This window comes from Triticum aestivum, chromosome 7B (assembly GCF_018294505.1).
Source record: "Triticum aestivum cultivar Chinese Spring chromosome 7B, IWGSC CS RefSeq v2.1, whole genome shotgun sequence".
Lineage (NCBI taxonomy): Eukaryota > Viridiplantae > Streptophyta > Magnoliopsida > Poales > Poaceae > Triticum > Triticum aestivum.
In genome coordinates, this window is record NC_057813.1 from 92,812,970 (window position 1) to 92,835,893 (window position 22,924).

Here is a 22,924-nt window from a genome sequence, read left to right on the forward strand (position 1 = left end):
CTCACTATACTAGTCCCATTGCCAGTTTATTCTTCTTTCTTGTTGACATGTTCCGACATCCCTGTGACCTGATCACCTATGTTTGGACGGACGATGATGGATGCCGTCACACCAAGAGGGCCATAAGAATATCTCTGCATCCTCGGAGGATCAAATCCCACTCTCAAGGTATCTAGTCCATTGTCAAACTTTCCGATGAACCTGTAACTTGTCGTTATGATCACGGTGTTACAGATGACGTTTGAGCAACCCCAAAGTTCATCGTACTGTCAAAAGTGACTACGATACTCTCGCGGTCTAAGGAACTAAAACACATGTTAACTCTGTGTTATAATAATTGACTTCTTTGATATTATCTCAAAGTATAACAACAAGTTTTGGTCGATTCAATATGATCGTTCTTATAACTTACTATTTGAAAGTTGTTTTAGGACTATCGTTACACTTAACGATATTCTAAGATCCGGAAAACATGACCACCAACAACACTTGAGTTAGTCTTAGAGGCAAGACTAGGAACCATATTTTACGTTTATCATTCTACACGTGCAAATGAGTTCTCCACTGAATCGTATATTGCAGGATCATAACAGTTATAGTATAGAATATAAACTCTTAACTATAAACATGAAAAATGTTATAGTACAATATTATTGCTTCTAGGGCATATTTCCAACAGGAATAAATAATTCAGAAACCCATTTCAGCCTTAATCTATTCCTTTTATCTGTAATTTTGAGGATTGAATTCCCATTGTGTAACAAGTTGTCGCTCCAAATATTTACATTTTATCCAATTTACAGCCTGAAGATAACTCCTTCTTAAGCAAGAATAAGTGGGTGTCTTTTCCTTTCCCTCACTCAAAGGTGGCTAGGGAAAAATTCTCCTTCGCTCCAAGATCTACCAGCTACCAGTGGATTCTCCTCCCCTCTGCATACCGCTTCAGCGGTTGGTGACAGGGAGGGGAATCTTGGTGCCTCTACTCCAGATAGTAGCTTATGTTAGGGATTTTAGTCTTCGTAGGGCGTCGCTCGTATGGATGATGGCGCTTCATCTTCGAGTTGATCTTCCGGGCTTTGATCCTCCTTAAGTTTGTTCCTTGGGACGAAGTCAACGAAGCTCCAACATGAATTCCTGCTATCCCCTTTGGGCGGCGATGTTAGGATTTCTCGTCGTGCGTGCACAATGACTGAGATCTGGTGTCAGACACTTTAGATAATTTCAAGGGTCTGACAGGGATGACCATGACTCTAGGGCATTGGTCCTTAGGGGCATATGCACGAAGATTTCTCAGTTGTCATTGACAATGTCATGCTAGCTTCGGTATGGGAGCAGCGACAACAACACGTCAGTGGCTCATACTGTTGGCGGTGATAGTCGTTTGGTGATCTAGAGACCTTGATGTAATTTGCACTACGTTTGAGGTGCTTTATACTTCCGATGCACTTTCATAATAGATTTAGATATTTTGCCAAAAATAAACTCTTAAACAGATCCAGCCTATGCATAATGCCTGACCGGAAGGAAAAGTGTTAAGCAGGAAAGCAATATCAAGAAGATGCTCATCAGGATATAATAAGTATACTAATTTGCCTTGAGCAACCACTCTTTACGCCAGAAATTCCAGTTCCATCAATCGCTTTCACCAAAATAATAATCGTATTCGTATTCACAGAAAAACATATAATGCCTAGCACGCAAAGACGATATCTAACCGAGTTGACAGAAGAAAGAAAGAAAAATTCGTAGTAAGAGAAACTTGTTTTTTTTTGCGGATGTAGTAAGAGAAACTTTGAACTGACAGGGTGGCCCTCTTTCGAGTTTCGACTGTAGGGCACAGCTGTCCATGCGAGTGCGTGAAAGCTCCGCCCTAGTACTACTATTTACCCACAGTCCTCACACGCCATGGCTAGGGCGCTAGGCCAATGAGCATGAGAAAACACCGCACCTCTAGCGGCAAGAGGCGACACACGCCACGGCCCCCCCGCACCTCTAGCGGCAAGAGGCGACACACGCCACGGCCCCCCGCACAGAGAGCCCCTGCACCCACGAATCCATCCATCGGTCACCCCTCCTGTTCCCTCCACGACGCGTCCCACTCCACGTCCCATCAATCGGCACCATGGCACAGGCAAGAGATTAGCAGTAAGATTAATTAATCAGCGCGACCCGACGGCTCAACCAGCCGATTGATCAAGCTAACCACCCGCAACTGTTCACGGCCATTATAGTAGTAACCCGATCGAGCTGACCCGACCGACAGGACCAAACTGACGTGAAAAAAAGCAAGAAAAAAGGGGACGTACAGCGCACTTGCTGACGTGTGGATCCGGACCCACGCGTCAGTGGCCCAACCTCAGGTGGCCGTACGTCAGTAGATCCGGCTTCAGAAAAAAGCAGCCAAATTGGAGTAGTACCTGCGCTAGCTGGGGGTGCGGACCCTGCCACATGCACGGCAATCCCGCGCCGGAACAGGGAATCTACCCCGGCGGCCGCCGCACGCGCGCGGGCCTGCCACGGCCAGTACTGTTCCGATCCGCCCCTCCGCCACCCTTCCTTTCCTTATCGGGACCGCCTTTAATTCGCTCCCACACACCCGTCGTCGTCGTCGCCGTCGCTACCGGCCGTGCCGACCTGCCGTGCGGCGGATATTTTCCGGGCCTATACCATCAGTATTATAATAATATATAAACAACGACCAGCGCGGTGCGGCGCGGCCAGGTGGAGCGTGCGGGGGCACGGGCCCGATCGCCCCCCCGATTTGTTTAACCGCCAGCTTACTGTTCGGGCTCCCCCCGCCGGCCAATGGGAGCGCACCGTACGCCGCGGCCCCGGGGAGGCGAGCGGGCGAGCGAGACCTCTCCCTCCCCTCACCTTTCCCGTCGCTCCCCCTTCTCCTCCCATTGGCGGGTCGCCGTTTATATACTAGGCGCACACATACGGGCGCCGCAGAGGGTAAAAATCTAGCCAGCCGGTGCTCCTTTGTTTGTTTGTTCGTGCGGCTGAGCAGGAGGGAGGAGGAGGACGACGGCGCCGGAGCAGCTGGGAGCGGTTCAGGCGGGTCGAGATGGCGCGGGAGAGGCGGGCGATACGGCGGATAGAGAGCGCGGCGGCGCGGCAGGTGACCTTCTCCAAGCGGAGGCGCGGGCTGTTCAAGAAGGCCGAGGAGCTCGCCGTGCTCTGCGACGCCGACGTCGCGCTCGTCGTCTTCTCCTCCACCGGCAAGCTCTCCCAGTTCGCCAGCTCCAGGCACGTACCCTCGCTTGTCTTTCTTCCCCGCCCTCGCCACATCTCCCATCTCACATACGCATACATGTGTTCTTCTACCTCCTCCTCCATTCTCGCTTCTATTTTCATTAGATCTGCCTCCTCTTCTGGCCTCCCCGGCTCGATGCCGACTCTGGATCCTCGCACTGGCGCTAGGTTTCCCGCATCGCCAGCTACACATCCCGCCATCCAAACGCGCGCCATGATTTCCTCCGCCACCACTAGGGTTCGGATTCGGTTCCGACATCATCACATGATGCCTACGAAGAGCCACCATTCTACCTACATATACGGCTCAAGATCCTCACGGCCTCCGTCCTTTGCGCCGATCCGGCCGCGGTCGATTTGCTGCGCTTTCCGGAGGAATGGGGAATTTTTTCACTGTAGTTCTGGCACAGTACCAGATCGATCTCCACCTCTTTGCTCGATCCGTTAGCGTGTCCTACGCGGGGGAACACGCTAGTGTCCTCCGGTCAATCGCGTGTTCTTTCGCCTTCTTTTAGTAAAATACTAAGTATAAGCCGGAAGCCTATCCGTGTCTCTCCGGAATCTGGATCGGCGCGTGGAATGGGAGCAAAAGGTGTCTCTGCAGCTCGTGCACGCCCGTACGTACCTGTGATTTCATGTGGTGGCGGCATGCCGTATGCATATACATGACTACGTGCAAAGAGCTTCCCTCTGAGCTGAGGTCTCGTTCTCTGTGCAGCCGTAGATATAGTAGTACTCCTGCACTAGCAGTGGGATAGGAGTAGTTTCTTTAGGCTACTACTAGGCTGCTGACATTGGGTTACATTTATGGGATTTCGGTGCTTACCACTATTGTCTGTTTCGGTTCCAAGAGAGAAAAATAACATTTCAAGTACTACCAGCATCGTGGCTCTGCTGCATGTGTTGCGTAATGATAACCCAGGGAAAGGATTGTTTTATCAGTTCCCTTGTACCGGCATGTAGTCCTAGTTTTCTCTTTTCAATTTCATCCTGGTACTCAAAAGCAGGTTAATTATATATAATAGTATTTATGTTTTTTCCCAAAACTTTTTTTAGGGCTTGTACAATGCAAGATGTTTAGAGATGTGCTTGCGAAAATGAACTGATTTTTTCTTAAGCTCCCCGCAAAAAAGAGAGGAAAGTTCTTGCGATTTTTAATAGTCTGCCCATAACTAGTCGAAGAAGAGAGGCATACACATTATCTTATAATTTTTTTTTGTTAATTACATCATCCTCTTATAATATTTGATGTCTGGCAGTTTTGTCGCTTGGTGCTGTCTGCACGATTGCACGAATGTTATTGGGGAGCTCTGCTCCTGTTATCAATAAAAATCTGCTATGCAATGTGTTATCCAATATGAATTTGAGAAGATCTCTGTACCAAACAAAATCCTAACCAAATCATGTATGCATTGAACAATGAAATTCTTTGAGTTTCTTGTGGTTGAACCATGCACCTTAAGGACATGCCTGGTAGAGGAATATTTATTGGTTAAAGTTTTGGTATTTAGCTTAAATTTGACTTTATACAAAAATTGTACCAAGAAATATTATTCTAAAAAATAGCCCCTAATTAAACACTTCACAATCAAGACTCCTATAGATATAATCAGAAATTTGTTTGCATAATACTTTCTAAGAAGTAGCTCAGTAACTGTGGTAACATATATAAAGGCACATATACATATGACCATGTATTTCAATTAGTTTATTATTGTTCTTTCCTAGAGAATACAGATTCATGTTTCAGATCGAACCATTGAAACTCCTCCATTTGTAGAAGATGTTACACAGTTCCAAATAGCTTGAACATAACCTTTTTTAAGAAGATAAAGTAATGAGTATCATGGATACTTTTTACATCATATAAAATGACCTTTGGAATGTTGGACACCCCTAGCTTCAGAAGAAGATAAGAATTCAGTGCTGTATTACTGTATGTAGTGCTGTATATATTTACAGGTTCCGGCCATATACGAGAGGAAGACAAGTTTATCAGTTTTGAACTAGTGGATACTATCTTAATTATTTATGTTGGTACTTCTGGACAATTTACTACTATAAATATGTGATTTGCAGGTTATTCCTCTTACGTACCTTTAATACATGATACCACATAATTAAAGTTAATATGATATGTTCCTGATCAATTAATATTACATTATATATGCTGGCGCACCTTCAAACACTTTTGTACAGAAGCTTGATTGCATTACTATATTTTTACATACATTATTAATTTACTGATAAAGTCTATCTTTGTGTAAATTCTGATGTGATTTTGGTTTGGTGAACAGTATGAACGAGATCATTGACAAGTATAGTACTCATTCAAAGAACCTGGGGAAATCCGATCAGCAGCCGGCTATTGATTTAAATGTATGTATAACTATCTATTTCTTTATATATTTGAGCAAAAATATATGTAATTAACTAGTATTCCCTCTGTGAAGAAATTAAATATAAGAGCCTAGTGATCTAAATGCTCATATATTTCTTTACAGAGAGAGTAATTATTAAAGGGAAAGAATTTTGTGGACAACCTAGTGAACCCACATACATTTACATTTTTTTTCTCAAAGAGTAATATGAACTCCATATAACTTCTCTCTATAGTTCCTTATAAAACATGTCATTTGCCGATCATTAGTAAATGTTAAATGATGCTAATAGGAAAACATCTTGCACTGGCACCTAATTTCTTGGAGCACACTAAAAGGAGAGGTAATGTGGTGGTGCGGTGAAATATATGCTGTGATAGACCAGCTCATGGTGTTCTGGCCCATTTTCCTGCCTTGGGTCCTATTTTCTGTCCCAGTAGCCAGTTCCTAGCTGGAACTGTATTTTTTTCAAAAATTCCTTGTTTATTTCATTATGTTTAAAAACGTTTTGTCACATAAAATATTTTCATTATTTATCACTAATTCCGTGATCCTCCTATTTAACTTTGCACATATATCTCATAAGGAAATGCATATTTATTGTTCTTAATGAAGATGATCACAGTTACAGACGTATTATGTTTTCAGTTAGAGCACTGCAAGTATGACAGTTTGAATGAACAACTCGCGGAAGCAAGCCTTCGACTTAGGTTATGTTCTGTTCCATCCTGGCTCTGTGTGATTAGCTAAAAATTGTTAACTACAAAGAGGCCGCAATATTAACGATCAATGCCATGTTCTATATTATAGACGCATGAGAGGTGAGGAACTTGACGGACTGAGTGTCGGTGAGTTGCAGCAGATGGAAAAGAATCTTGAAACAGGATTGCAGAGGGTGCTTTGTACAAAGGTAGGGTGACCTCTCTTTCTCCTTATGCTTGGTTTTCGTTCTGCGGGCACTACACCAATTGTTTCACATGATGTATGTTTCTGCACGCAGGATCGGCAATTCATGCAACAAATCAATGACCTGCAACAAAAGGTGAGGAGCGATATCTATCAATTGTTTGTTTAGACTCTGTTTTTAGCCAAAGAGTGTGGAGCACTCCAGTTCCTTTTCTGGAGCCCGTGTGTCAGGCAAATTATCAAACAAAAGGCTTGTATGAGTTACTACTCCCTCGGTCCCAAAATAAGTGGCGTTGGTTTAGTAAATCAAAATCAACGACACTTATTTTGGGACAGAGGTAGTAATAATATTGGGCATTATATATGTTGCCAAACCCTCAAGTAACCTTACTTTATATGGACACCACATGACAGGGATTATAGTTAATAGAGCCCATTAATAGTTGAATTCAATTTGTTAATTCTAATTCTCATGATTCATAGTGACATACCCTTGCAGTACATTGAGAGATGGAGAATGATACGAATATACATGCGCGAAAAATGCCAATGGTGCTCGAGCACCTTGGAGCTTGTTTTCATTTTCTATAGCACGGAAAAATAAAAAAAAAATGTGACCATTCATCACATGTATATCCCATATGTGCAAAATTTCATAACAACTTCCACATGTGGCGTATAAAAAAGACAAATACATATTTCTTAAATGGGCTGATTTTTTTTTGTTTGTCTGTATTTTATTTGTACAGCCTACAAATCACAATATTTTCAAATGATTTTTCACACGTTTGTGCTGAACACATAAGTTTCCATGAAAAAACCCGATTTCTTTTACCACTTTTAAATATGCCTTTTGAACTTCTTAAAATACTGAGCTCCTTGGAGCTCGGTCACCAAAAGTCCGCACTCATAGCAGATATCTTTTAGAACGTGTAAGTAGTAGATATGTGCATGCCATGTGCAACAAATCAATACCTAAAATTGGCACAATACATGCTAAACAAGAGGTAAAATCGACAAGTAGACCCTTTTTTTCTTGCCCATGTTGAATGGAATGGTATCAGCAATATATCCCTTACGTGTGGTTTAAAATTTTATTATTTATTTAAGTGGAAGAAATTATTCTTTTACCATACCAGCACAGTCAATGGAGTTGCTCACTGATAGCATTATTATTTATGAACTATTCAGCAGCACAAAATTAAACAGATTAAGTTTCTTGGTTTTCAGAACATTTTCAGTGTACTTCTGCAAGGTGAACATTTGATAATGTAATTTCTCTTTTTTCTTGTAGGGAACACAGCTGGCAGAGGAAAATATGCGCTTGAAAAACCAAGTAATAAGATTTTAGACGCGTTTGTAGTCCTGCACTCAATCAATCTTTATAAGAAGTGCAGCTTGAACAAAGCCAAAAAAAAAGTTGGGGTGGCGGAGCACACATTTACATTATGTTCGTGTGCTTGGATGTAGATGCATGAGGTGCCAACTGCTAGCATGGTGGCCGTTGCCGATGCCGATGCCGAAAATGTTGTCCCTGATGATGTTCATTCATCAGACTCTGTGATGACGGCAGTACATTCGGCAAGCTCGCAGGACAATGACGACGGTTCTGATATATCCCTGAAACTAGCGTGAGTTTCATCCAGAAACCCTTGCCGCCTTCTCGGAAATTTTAATTCAATGTTCATCATCTTGATCCTGACATTAGAAAAAATATAATAATATATAGTTACTATTTTTTAATTGGTGAATCTAACAAATCTAATTTCAGTGTCTTTTGTCACCTGACTGATTTACCAACAGTTTGTATCATCAATTCTGAAATGTGGCAGATTCTTCTTCACTCAACAGGTTACCTTGGAAGTAAGAGCCGTGGGGAGACCATGACGAGTTGAGGGAGTTGCCTTGGTAGAGAGAAGATGTCAAATGCTATGGAGACTCACTCCAAGATAGGCTGACTGGAATGATCCCATAGTAGAAGCCAGATCAGTTTAACCCTATCGAGTTGTCGTCGTTTTATGTCTCCATGTGCACGGCGCAGTTGTCCACCTTTGTGCCTGAGTATTCAGTCACTGAACTTGTAGCGTATCCTCTTAATCTCTAGCGACATGTATCATTCGTGCAAACTATGTATGTATCTGCCGCGGCTATGTGTACTTATTTTATGATGAAGTTGTATGGGCGCCGTTCTTGCTGCTGATGAATATAAGCGTGTTTCCCCGCAAAAAGAATATAAGCGTGTTAGTGAATTAGCAACTAGGTGAGACAGGGCAAAAAAAAGTTTCAAAAAAATATTTGAAAACTCTGGCAGCGCCCCGGCTTGAACCGGAGACCTTCAGTGTGTTAGACTGATGTGATACCCAACTACACCAGGACACCTTAATTGTTTGTACTATCGTGATGGTATATTTAAATATCATTAATGCATATCAATAAAAAAATTGCGGGTGATATCAATAATTAACACATGTTCGACAAGTCGAGTTTCTTTGTTACAGCCTTCTGTCTTGTGAAAGGGAGAACTTGGATGCTTTCACAGGTGCAAGATGTTCCGTTTAATTAGATTAAAACTCGCTAGTTGCGAGAGTGAGTAGAAGTAATCAACTTGGGAAAGCATGCAGCCTTTTGTGCTCCACGGCTGTGGGCTGTGTTCTATGCCTTGAAAAGGAAGGAAGTCAATGGGCGGATGGGCTGGAGTTTCACATAACGGTGGCGGCGGCGAAGCTCAAACCGCCGTATGATGGGCAGGTCCTGCCATGCCCTGAACGCGTTGGAGCTTACCAAAAAAATACTATCATATGAGAAATTTAGGTCCCCTTGCCTCTAGCTGCCATTTTGGCGCTGAGAGGTGGGAGTTGGGAGGACCTCGGATCTTCAAGATCTCTATATTCTTGTCTAGTGATCATCATAGTTTGCGAGAATAAATTTTATTTTGTCCTTTTGGCGGTGCCATGATGTTAGATACTTCCTCCGTCTAGGTGCGTAAGTCATCTTACGAAAACCAAATAATCCCAAAACACTTAGGCGCGGTGCATTAATTTCTACCTTGTTTCTTGTTTCTTAACATATCAACCAATAAAAGATGATGGGTGTGCATATTTTTAATGACTTGAGACTACTAAACACGACATGCAGTGGTTAGTTCATTGCATGCAATGCTATTAATTAGCAAATAAATATTAAGGTCTCTCGTTTTCCCCTCCTCCTTGGTCATGGTGCACAACCTAAGATGACTTACTCACCTAGACGGAGGGAGTAGTTTTTCGTCCTCGTAGATCTGATTATTCGGATCTGATGAGTTTATGTTGTTGTGTCAAGCTTTTTTTGTTGGTCTGATTCTTTGTGAAGGTGAAATCTTGCATCGACATCATGGTGAAGTATAGTGATTCAACGGCCTGCACTTGTAAGGCATCATCCCCGACACAAGTACGTTCATCGATCAAGGCTTTCCATCTTTTTTGATGTGCGACTCAAGGCGCTTTCAAAAATCATTATTGGTATTGTTCGTGCGGGTGAAAGAGTGACAACATCGTTGCTTCAGTCTAATTGCAGCATCTTTACTAAAGTCTTTGGAGTATTTTTTTCAAGCAGACTTTGATACCGCGAAAAAGGTATTTCCAAGAGATTTTATTGTAATTCTGAGTCACTTTTTTCTTTTCGAAAAGGGGGTTTACCCCGGCCTCTGCATCAGAACGATGCATACGGCCATCATATTAAACGCAAGAGGTTCAACAAAGGTCTCATAGTCTCATACAAAAGAACAAAAGCTCAACAAGGAGTATGAAAGCAAAGAAAAGGGATAGCCACAACCGGTAGGCAAAAACAGATAGGACACTAAACACCTATCCTATTACATGACCGCCATCCAAACCGGTTGAATATATCCTGAGCTACCATCTCCCATCGGATAGAACCAGTAACCAAATGCTCCTGGCCTCCGTCGGAGTGAGTAGCGACCACATACGGATGAGTGTAGTGGCCCTGAAGATAACCTGCAATAAATGAAAATTTGTCGTTCTGTTAAAAACCAAATCATTTCTGCAATTCCAGATTGCCCATAGTAAAGCACATACTCCTACTCGGATATGTCTTGCTGTTACTACGTCAATCCCATCTAACCACGTCCCAAATAACGTGTTAATGGAATTCGGCGTTATATTAAAAGCTATGTGGATAGACCTCCACAAATTTTTTGCCAAAGGGCAATCAAGAAAAAGGTGTCTGATTGATTCATCACTATCACAAAAACTACATCTTTTAGATCCCATCCAGTTGCGCTTCGCCAAATTGTCCTTAGTTAGGATAACTTGTTTGTGTACAAACTACATAAACACTTTAATTTTTAAAGGCACTTTGACTTTCCAAACATGTTTCGATCGAGGCATGACGCTAGCGTTAATAATATCCATATACATGGATTTAACTGAAAACTCCCCATTCTTAGTTAGTTTCCAGCGAATCTGGTCAGGCTGTTGAGATAGTTGGATATCCATTAAACGTCTCACAAGATGGAGCCAATCTTCCCAACGATTTCCTACTAGCGTCCTCCTGAATTGAATATTAAGAGGATTTGACTGTAATACTGTTGCAATGTAAGCGTCTCTTCGCTGAACAATATTATAGAGAGAAGGATACTGGATCGCAAGAGGAGCCTCCCCTAGCCATGTATCCTCCCAGAATCTTGTGGAAGTACCATTTCGAACTACGAACTTTGTCCTATTGAAGAAAGCTGATTTCACTTGCATGAGTCCCTTCTAGAAAGGCGAATCAGTCGGTCTTACCATCACCTGGGACAAAGTTTTGGACTGAAAGATACTTAGCACGAAAAATATGTTCCCAAGTGGCATCTGTCTCTACAGATAACTTATACAACCATTCGCTGAGAAGACATCTATTCTTTACCTCCAATTTTTCAATGCCTAGACCCCCCTCGTCTTTCGACTTGCAAATGACATCCCACTTAGCGAGTCTGTATTTTCTTTTTAAATCATCGCTCTGCCAGAAGAAGCGTGATCGATAAAAGTTTAGACTTTTCCCTACTCCAACTGGTACTCCGAAAAAACACAATAGAAACATAGGCATACTCGTGAGAACCGAATTGATCAGAATCAGTTGTCCTCCGTATGACAGAAGCTTGCCCTTCCAGCAGCTCAGTTTTTTCTCAAATCGATCTTCAATGCTCTTCCACTCTTTGTTAGAGAGCTTGCGATGGTGAATTGGTATACCCAGATACGTGAAAGGTAAAGATCCCAATTCACACCTGAACAATTCTTTGTATGCTTGTTGTTCTTCTTTTGCTCTTCCAAAGCAGAACAATTCACTTTTGTAGAAGTTAATCTTCAACCCCGATAATTGTTCGAACAAGCATAACACTAGATTCATATTTCTAGCTTTAGCCACATCATGCTCCATAAAGATAATAGTATCATCAGCGTACTGTAGGATAGACACTCCCCTGTCAACTAAATGTGGGACGAGGCCCCCTACCTGACCAGCATCCTTGGCCCTTCCTATTAAGATTGTCAACATATCTACGACAATGTTAAATAGAATCGGTGACATCGGATCTCCTTGTCACAGGCCCTTGTGTGTCTGGAAGTAATGACCTATATAATCATTAACATTGATTCCAACACTCCCTTTTTGCGTGAACAAATCTACCTGGTCTCTCCAGGCCTGATCGAAACCTTTCATACGCAAAGCCTGCTGAAGAAAAGGCCATTTGACTTTGTCATATGCTTTCTCAAAATCCACTTTGAAAACCACCCCGTCAAGTTTTTTCGTGTGGATTTCATGGAGCGTTTCATGCAAAACCACAACACCTTCTAGGATGTTTTTTGTCCGGCATGAAAGCAGTTTGGGACGGCTGAACCACCGAATGTGCAATCTGTGTAAGCCTATTAGTCCCAACCTTGGTAAAGATTTTGAAGCTAACATTCAGAAGACAGATCGGCCTAAATTGCTCAATCCTCATAGCCTCTCTTTTCATTGGCAGAAGCGTGATAGTGCCAAAGTTCAAGTGAAATAACTGCAACTGTCCCAAAAAAAGGTCCTGGAACATTGGGAGCAACTCCCCTTTAATAATGTGCCAGCATTACTTATAAAACTCCACCGGAAAGCCATCCGGTCCTGGAGCTTTATTATTTTTCATTTGGGAAATTGCTTCGAACACCTCTTTCTCTGAAAATGGAGCCATCAAAATATCGTTCTCCTCAACTGCGAGCTGAGGAACATCCTCAACCCTCGACTCGTCCAAAGAGATACAATTGTCTTCAGGAGGCCCAAATAGTTGTTTGTAGTAATCAGTGATATATGCCTTTAGGTTATCCTGCCCTAAAATTGTTCCCTCTTCTTGCTCAAGCTGAAAGATTCTCTTCTTTCGGTGCTTGCCATTCGCAATCATGTGGAAGAATTGTGTGTTATTATCCCCTTGGGCAATTTTGCGAACATTAGCACGCAGAGCCCACTTCAATTCCTCCTCACGAAGCAGTTCTTTCAACCTTAACTCCGCCTCCACTTTAGTTTCCAGTTCTCTGGTGTCTAATATGGAAGACTCCGCCTTTAAATCTAGGGATTGAATAAGCAAAAGGAGCCTTTCCTTCTCAGCCTTATAAATCCCACCTATATGCTTAGCCCAACCCCGTAAGAATTGACGCAAATGACGGATCTTATTTTGCCAATGCTCAACATTCGTTCTCCCTCCTGAACCTTTAGCCCATTCTCTTGCTATTAGATCCAGAAACCCTTCTCTTTCAAACCATGCTAATTCGAAAGAAAAAGTACTATTATTCCCCACATGCGTTGCCTCACCCGAGTCAACCAACAATGGGGTATGATCGGAGATACCGCGTGAGAGTGCTTGAACTGTCAAAAGGGGAAACTTCTGTTCCCAGTCGACGCTCGCAAGGACCCTGTCCAGCTTCTCAAAGGTCGGGACCGGTAGTGTGTTAGCCCAAGTGAACTTTCTACCAGAAAGCTCAATCTCTCGAAGGTCTAAGCTCTCAATATTTGTATTAAACATAAACGACCATCTGCCGTCAAAGTTATCATTGTTTTTCTCGTCCCACCTACGGATAATATTAAGCCCCCCCCCCCCCAATCAGAATTGGGAGCTGCTCATTAGCACAAATACGGACTAAATCTGCCAAAAAGTCGGGTTTGAGTTCTGGTTGTGCGGCCCCATATACCGCCACCAAGGCCCAATTAAACCCATCAACCTTTGACCTAACCCGAAACTTGACCGCAAAATTTCCCATAACCACACTCCTAACTTCCAACGATTCGCATTTAACCCCAAGTAAGATCCCTACGGATCTTCCTCTTGGAGGTAGACAATGCCAATCAAAGTCAACCCCTCCTGACAGAGTACTAAGAAACTGGGGGGTAAAATTGTCTCTACCCTTTTCTGATATGGTAATGAAATCCAAACTGTGATCAATAGAAGCATCTGCTAGAAACCTTCTTTTAGCCAAGTCCTTAAGATCTCTGCTATTCCAAAAGATTCCTTTCATATCTCATCATGAAATTACTTTGTATTTTCTTGAATCTTAGGTCCAAATCACTGTAGCTGTAATTGTTATGAGTATGAATAAAGTTACAAGTTTTTTTTAGAAAAACTAGTTCTGATTTATATAAAACAATAAAAATCACAACAATTTTTCTCAGTTTCTTTTTTTTAGAAAAGAGACCATTGCCCTACATTAAATTAATGATGCATTGAGAAGCAGGAAAGTAGTAAAGATACATGGTACACATGGCTGACAGATCTACTTACAAGACATCAAACGACCAAACAAACTAACATTAAGCAGGGAACATTGCTTAATCAGCGAGGTCCTCATCCACCAAGGCGAAACTCAAATGAAGCGAGGAAGGAGATAACTATAAAGCGAACACAACGCGGGAGAGATCTCGCACCGTCGTCTATCACAGATGGACGAAATTGGACGTCCTATCTTCCATCTTTGTCGTCGAAGAGGACCCACCTATCCTCTCGTCCTGGCTCGAAGGACGCCGCATCGTCGCTGGTAGAGTCATTCACCCCAGAGCTCAAACGGAAGCAAATGACACAATGTCCATGGGCAGAAACCAAGCACAAAGAACCACCCAAGAAGTTCACAGCAAGATCAACACGAAGAACCACCCAAGTTCTCCGCAAGATCAACACCACCGCCACCCACGAAGAACCACATTGGCTGACATAAGAGACTAAGATTGTGCATCCGAGCGAGCAATAGCTGAGGAGGGTTGTCGCATAGCACAAACCCAAGCCATCACACACTACCCGCCGCTGAAAATCCAGCAAACTCACAACTCCGTCATCCCACAACGGCGCCTCCAACAAGGGGATAATGCCGGAGCGTTGCCGCCGCCAAAACCAAAAGGTTTGGGTTTTCACCCGGGATTCAAGAAGGAAGGGAAGGGGATCCTTGACAACACCTCCAGGGAGGAACGGGACATCCACGGACGTCACCACCGTCATGGCCACCCACAAGCCAAGGATTTCTCCTGACCTAACCCTACCCATGATCACCCAGATCCGACGACCCAAGGTTGCCATGAACTGGATCCGGAGGGTAGAGAGGCTGGGCACAACGATGGTCTTGATAGCTAACACATGAGTGTCACGACGCCCATGCGTAGCGGCCAGCACCCACTATCTCCTTGCCACCCGTGCGGACAAGAAGAGCAGCCAGCATCCGGGCGCGCCATCCACCACAGGGTAGCGCCCACCCACCATGGCTGAGGCCGCTGCCTCGGGTCCATGAAGCGAGCCTCGCCTGCTACCACCAGCAGCAAATCGCCAACACGTAACCGGCCAGCCCAGCTACCGCGCCGGCGCAACTCCACCTACAACCTACTCCCGCAACGCACCCCCAGTCCCGACCACAACACGGACGCCCGGACACACCCAGACCTAATATCGAATTTGGAGGCCGAACCCAAAGCACCAGTGATGGTGTCCTGGACTAGGGGGTACTCACCACGTCGTCTCCCGACCAGGTGGATCGGGCCGAGGATCCCCATGGCGACAGTCAGCCCATGCCGCATACAAGGGATATTCCACAAGACTTGCGCACAAGACGAGGACTCTCCTAAAACCTAGACCTCTGGTGCATTATATAAACCGAGGCCAGGCTAGTCAATAGATGATCTCATATTCATTAGAACAATCTCGTGGTAGACACATGTACTCTGTACTATCCCCCATATGAATACAATCAAAAGCAAGACGTAGGGTATTATCTCTTCCAGAGAGCCCGAACCTGGGTAAAATCATGTGTCCGTGTTACCATCACTCCAAGACGCCTAGCTTAGGACCCCTACTATGAGACATGCCGGATATAGAATCGACATTGGTGCTTTCACTGAGAGCCTGCTGGGTGATCATCACGGATCGATGAGATAATTAAATTAAGTTGAGATCAAGGTCCGGAGGATTTGCTAGAGCGACACGCTCGTATTGCAAAATCAGGCAATTTATTGCAGTCTAGAGATCGGCAAAAGGTGGTGTCTGAACGAAGCAATGAGCGCATCCGAGATCAATCGGGCGCTGGCTCCTATTAGAACAATCTCGTGGTAGACACATGTAGTCTGTACTATCCCCCATATAAATACAATCAAAAGCAAGACATAGGGTATTATCTCTTCGAGAGAGCCCGAACCTGGGTAAAATCCTGTGTCCGTGTTACCATTGCTCCAAGACGCCTAGCTTAGGACCCCTACTATGAGATATGCCAGATATAGAATTGACATTGGTGCTTTCATTGAGAGCCTGCTGGGTGATCATCATGAACCGATGAGATAATCAGATTAAGTTGAGATCAAGGTCCGAAGGATTTGCTAGAGCGACACGCTTTGTATTGCAACATCAGGCAATTTATTGCAGTCCAGAGATCGGCAAATGGTGGTGTCCGAACGAAGCGATGAGCGCATCCGAGATCAATCGGGCGCTGGCTCCTATGCAGCCCCGGTCCCGAGGAGTGCTAAGGACAGGCCAGTGCCATACGCAGCCGATGACGCTCCATGGCATCGGCCGACCGTCCAGGGAGATTTCTCCTCTTTTGGCTTCGAACAAGGGGAGTCCTTTCAAGCTTCATCAAATCCATGGCACAAGGTCAGTTTTTCATTATAGAATCGAGCAAGAATCGGATTGTGAATTAGGATTGTATGCAAGAAGGGATTCGGAAACAGGAAAGCGAGTCAAGTAATCCGAATACGTAGCCACTCTCATTCTAATGCTTATATCCAGAACTAGTTCACCGAACAAAGGGACAAAACTAATGACTAAACTGTAGCGAGCTAATACCTAAACTGGAACTCTGAAATAGCACTAATTCATTCAATTATTTGAAGCTAAGGTGCTGGAAAAGATCTTTTTCATCTATCTATATGCCTTTTTCCTCTTCTGCTCATGGGTGGTCGCTATCGTCCACTTATAGTAGTATCTTTTGTCGCTTCCGTATGCCAAAGTGCTAACGACAATCAATGATCAGTTTTTGCAGCAAGACTTAGTTGACAAATACTACTACTATTTGACTAGTAGTAGTACTTCACGTTGTCGATGAATACTACCAAATCGGCGCGATACACAGGGAGATACTCCATCATCCCTTTTCTCTTTGTATTTAATTAAAGCATGGCGATAGATTTTTTGCAAATGTTCTATCTTCCATGCATGTTGCAAGTACTAGATTGATTGATTTAACCTAACATTTATCTGAGATCAAGGTCCAAACGAAAATTACTATCGGCGGTGCGCTCGTACGCAGCATCGTGCGTTCTGCACGGTAGGAAGAACAGCAGACGGCGGCGTCTAATCATAGCGATCGCGCCCAATCAAGGTCAATAAGGCATTGGCCTTGCGAGTCGCACACCACCGGGCCCGAGGCGCACGCGCCCGGCATGACCTATACCATGCAATTACAGGCCGAATACACTCCCGCGCGGGCGGTGACTATCAGGAATTTCTTTCCTTTTTTCGTTATGTTTTTTTCTGTTTAATTCAATACATAGATGTCGCTATCGTGCACTAGTACCCTGGCAAAGTAGTATTTTTCTTTGCCGTATGACTAACTCAATCTGGTGCTAGTTTTTGTAGCACGACTTGTTAAGTCTAATTGATGAACAATGCAAACTAGCTTTGCATTAACGGACGTTTTGTTTGTACGCCTTTGTCCGCAGTCTGATGGACATTACATCTGCAAATAGACTTCAGCTCTCAGGCTATATGTCTCTAATTGTTTACTTTGCTTAAGTTAATTATTAAGTAGAAGAACATTTTTTTAAAGAGGTATATTATTATTATCATTACTTGTTATTACTTTTGTCTGGCACTATTTAATGTGCACAGGTGAACCAATTTCGGCTGGTTTGCATCGCCGTCTCGGCGAACTGACGCTGTCGTCCCTCCGACAAGCTATATTTCTTAAATTATTTATTTTGCATAGATAAATTATACAAAGAGATTCTTTATTTTCCATCTTGCGCTGCTTTATGTATGCAAAAAAGTTAACTATGGTCATGCTATGCCGCCACCCCGGCAAGCCAACATCGTCGTACCAATTGGCGTATATCGGCTTGCGTGATCACCTTGTTGGTCAAATTGCATAACTACATGTTCTGTTGCCTCGGGGACTTCGGCAGTGCCGAGAAAGCTCTACCTCATCGGGTTTTCGGTGCACAGGCCAAATTCCTCTCAATTATTTACTTCACTTATGTCAATTAAGTAGAAGATTTTTTTCTTTTTTCTTGGCTTGCACTATTTTATGTGTAGGTAGTCGACTTTGGCTGCGTCACGCGGTCACCTCGGCGTGCCAACGTCATGGTCCCGCCTTTGTCGACCAAGTTGTATTGTCACCCTGCCGACCCACTTGCTATCCTCGGCTGGACCGGGGGCTTCACCTCTCCACATCGACTGTGTTATGTCGCCACTTCAGAGTGCCGAGGTCTTTGTTCGGCCACCTCAGGACTGGCTTGGGGCCTGAGACCTCGACTCGTTACAAGTTCAGACCACATCATCAACACCAAGCACATTAACCAGCTAAGTCGCTTTCATGCTCAAACTTTTTAATTTTTAAATTTTTGTTCAGTTCTACCAAGCATTGTATTTGTGTTAAACAAAAAATCTTGTTGTTAAAAACTTAGTTTGTTAAAAATGTTATTTGTTAAAAATGCTTCTTTTGCCCAAGTTAACCGGGGCTCTTAAATTTATATGAGCAATTTTATAATAAAAGTTTTCTTCTTAGTCGTTGTAAAGTCTTTTTCTACCACTTCTTTCTCGACTCGAGTGTGTGGTCAATAGCCGGATAGTCTGGTTTCTCTTTAATGACGCTCGAATTCAGTTTGCTAAGTTGGCCTGAGAAGCACTCCGCCTTCGGGATAGGAGGTTGAAGCCGAAGACTGACCCGCTTAAAGTCCTGAGATCGGCGTGTCATGTTAAAGCACGACAGAAGCACAAACTAATTTTAAGACCAATGTTTGGATTGGCACCAAAATCTTGATTTAGTCTGGACATCAAGCTTTTACATAAGTTTTTGGCTTTTCGAGCTTATGACATTTTTTAGCTATTTGTATGTTTTTCTTTAAGGAAGCGGGACATCCTCATGACCGAGGTGCCCTGCATAGTAATTCAGCTCGGGAGATCTTTTTTGACCCACAACTCGGCATCTTTCCTGCCGAACTACACCTCGGCGTTGACAAAACACACGCCACATCAGGACTAGTTCCCGAGGAGTGCAAGGCGAGACGTCTTTAAAGCATTGGCAATATTAACGAGGGGGCTGAGACTACAACCGAACCCACCAAAACCAAGGTACCCCATAGAGTCCTCGGCATAGCGTTCTCGGGCATTGCTTTATATGCATCAGTTTTGAATTGTGTCATCGATCAATAGTTGGATTACCCGGCTCCCGTGCTTGCCTCCTATGTTCTGCTTTGTTCGGATAGGTGTGCAATGGGAGAACCACTGTGATTGTGCTTCCAACTCGAATGGTTAAGCACCTCTGTGGAGAAAGCCGAAAACTGACTGTCACAATGCACGTAAACTGGTCAGCGATCCGATGACTGTGTCAAACTATAATATGACAGAGGTCACCCTGTGTTAAACGATGGTCCGTTCATAATATTGGCCGAAGTGTTAACGGCTTGACCCAGGCTGACGTCGAACACTAACCGGGGGCTAGTAACTGGCCTCCTAACTTTAAGCTCCTATGACTAAGTGAAAGTTGTAAAGCCCGCATATGATTGCCTTGTTTCCGCTAACACAACCGCCTCCGGGCACCGAGACGTCGGCTAAGGGTTGTTTTGTTATTGCAAAAACACCCTGCATAGCATCTACAAAGGGGTGGAAACCGGCGATGGGCCACTTTCAAATAATAAACGGTCGCAACAGAGTCAAAATAAACATATCATCAGCGTTTGTATTCCTTATACAAGCGCTACCTTCTATACTTATCGTTATAAAGCCATAACTATGCATCAGTTTGACTTCAGATTTTGGCCAAGCTGGGTTGGCTAGCTCTTGTGCTTAACCCTACGTTCCCGATTGTTCGGCTAGGCGGTAAAGGGAGCACCTCTATGATTGTTACTACCGGGTCATACGAGTTAGTACCTCGGACTGGGTGAAGCCGAAAACTAGCCATCTTAAAGGATATAATTGGTCAGCAACAACGGAAGTGAAAATTTCGGTTCATTAGACCATAGAGTTCAAGAACTTTCCCCGAACTAAATCCTCAATATTTTTCTCCCACATTGACCAAAGTTGAGGTTTCATGATCATGGTCAGCATGACAACCCAAAGAAAGGAACCGATAGCGGGACTATTTTTTTGGAAGATCTTTCTTATGTTAATAGTAATATAACATATCTCTCTGTGTACCTTTGTTTATAAAACCATATGGCCGGATTGCCTTGTTTGCCGTAAATCTTTTCCCTTATAAAGGCTTTATAAAGTAGGACAAATACTCCTGGCTACTGGCCTAGGAGGTTGAAGCCGATGATTGGTCAACAAAGTTTTGTACAAATGCGGATCCGATCATTAATAATGTAGAGTACTTGGATACATAGAATTATTACATATAATTTGTGATTTTACTCTGGATATCGATCCCTAATTCGGCCACCGTGCCTACATTAAGGCTCGGGGGCTATTGAGCTTTGGGTTTATCATTTACAAATATTAAAGGAGCACATCGATCCCCTGATTTGGTGTTACCACCCGACTAGTGGCTCGGGGGCTACCGCATTGCCTATTCAATGCAGAAATTTCAAAGTGCTCAGTGTTCTTCTTAACCGAGCTATGGGTAAACGCGTCTTCATACAACAATAGGTACCATCTGGGACTTATCCAGCATCAAGCTAATATATTACATCGACTTCTCAAAACCCTCTCTCAAGGGCCCGTCTGCCGATCGCTATCTCCTCTAAATGTGCATCTTGGATTTTAGACCGACATACCTTGAGGGCTACTGGCTATACATCTCGTCAGCAAATAAATTGCACCAATCGGAAATAAAATCCGCAGACAATCAAATGGTTGGCTCCATAAAGGGCATTTCCAGCATTAAGCTAGCTGAACTCCTCTAACTTTTTTGAACCAAGGTGATCTATGACACCTCAGATATAGTTCGACGTTGGAGCTCGGATACAAACCGGCGTGGGAGCTCAGCTGCAAAACAACCTTTCGGATGCAGACCGGCATTGAAGCTCGGCTGCAAAAAGGGCTCTTCAGATACTCGACGTATAAACTCTTCGAATTTAGCTTGGGAATCCTCAAGGACGAAGATGGGAAGATTTGTTGAACCAGTTTTCAAGACCGATAACCGAAGATGAAGAACAGTACGGAAGAGTCGAGGAGCGTCCCCAACTTGAAGATCGTTTTAGGGGGCTACTGACGGTGTCCAGGACTAGGGGGTACTCACCATGTCGTCTCCCGACCAGGTGGATCGGACCGAGGACCCCCATGGAGGTTCGCTCATTGGACAGTTCGGGCAGCCCATGCCGCATACAAGGAATATTCCACAAGACTTGGCGCATAACGCGAGGACTCTCCTAAAACTTAGACCTCTGGTGCATTATATAAACCGAGGCCAGGCTAGTCAATAGATGATCTCATATTCATTATAACAATCTCTTGGTATACACATGTACTATGTACTACCCCCCATATGAATACAATCAAAAGCAGTACGTAGGGTATTATCTCTTTGAGAGAGCCCAAACCTGGGTAAAATCCTGTGTCTGTGTTACCATTGCTCCAAGACGCCTAGCTTAGGACCCCTACTACGAGATATGCCGAATATAGAACCGACAACCAGATCCGCCGTCAAGATGGCCAGACGGTGCCAGATCTGTGCAGGGTTGGATCCCTTCCGCCGACCACATCGGGGCAGCATCACCGCGACGCTGTGGGCGTGGTCGAGGACCACACGACTAATAGGGCGCCGTCACGAGTGAAGTAGGGGAACATAGAGGAGAAGGAGGTACAGGGAGAAGGAGGAGGCAGGCGCACTTCGCCAAAGCCACGGGCCGGCCGACCAGCCGCCGACGGTGTCAGCGAGTGAAAGGAGATCGGTGGGAGGAGGTGGTTTGAAGTAGCGGCGGGGTTCACCGTGTGAGTCGCAAGAGCGACCCACGAGGTCGGGGAATGGGGTCATTTTCTTAGTTTCTTGGTTTTCTTTTATTTCAACTTGCAAAATTGCGACAATAGAACTTAAAGAAACTGAGAAAGATCAACTTGCAAATTTTCACGTTGCCTCCTTATCTATTTTTGTTATGTAGTAAGGGTCCGACCGCTCTCTTGTCGCATGAGGAGGAATAAGAAAAAAAATGCTAGAGTGAAGGTATGCGGAGAGGCCCCTTCTATAACAAATGTTTTGTTTGCAGATGATTCGTTGATCCTTATGAAAGCTAACCTTCACAATGTCGAGGCTTTGAAAGCTATCCTGGATTCTTATTGTGCCGCTTTGAGGCAAACGATGATCGTTGATAAATCTTGCATCTTCTTTAACCCCAATATGAGAGTGGAAATCAGAAGCATATTTATACCACTCTGAATATTATGACGGAAGATCACAGTGACAAACTTTTGTGTTTGCCAACTAATGTGAGTATGGACAAGTCTTACTGTTTTAAGTACCCAATTGATCGTATTATCATGTAAATAAGTGGATGTGAAGAAAATTTATTATCCATGGGAGGGAAGGATATATATGCGACTCATCTTTTGTACTCCCATGAGTATGTACTCCCATCCTAGTGGATAAGGTTCAGTTAGTGAGATGATATCCAATAGTTGTAATCGCAACCAGCCTGGATTATTGAACTAACAACCTTTTGTTGCATGCATAACAACCTTCGAAAGTCAAGCTATCCGGTTAATG

The 22,924-nt window shown here is 43.8% G+C and overlaps 1 protein-coding gene across 2 annotated transcripts; it reads left to right on the forward strand.

Annotated features, from left to right (window-relative positions):
* Positions 1 to 2,799: 2,799 nt before the first annotated feature.
* On the forward strand, positions 2,800 to 8,742 carry LOC780691 (MADS-box transcription factor 55). Of its 2 annotated transcripts, none has more exons than XM_044577175.1 (8): positions 2,800 to 3,249; positions 5,553 to 5,634; positions 6,285 to 6,346; positions 6,447 to 6,546; positions 6,637 to 6,678; positions 7,837 to 7,878; positions 8,013 to 8,173; positions 8,375 to 8,742. In XM_044577175.1, exons 1-8 carry the CDS (start codon positions 3,068 to 3,070, stop codon positions 8,427 to 8,429), a joined length of 726 nt encoding a protein of 241 aa, XP_044433110.1. In that variant the 5' UTR covers positions 2,800 to 3,067; the 3' UTR covers positions 8,430 to 8,742. The 2 variants fall into 2 exon arrangements, with proteins under 2 accessions (XP_044433110.1, XP_044433111.1); XM_044577176.1 differs by having other exon boundaries at positions 2,807 to 3,249; positions 8,394 to 8,742.
* Positions 8,743 to 22,924: the final 14,182 nt, after the last annotated feature.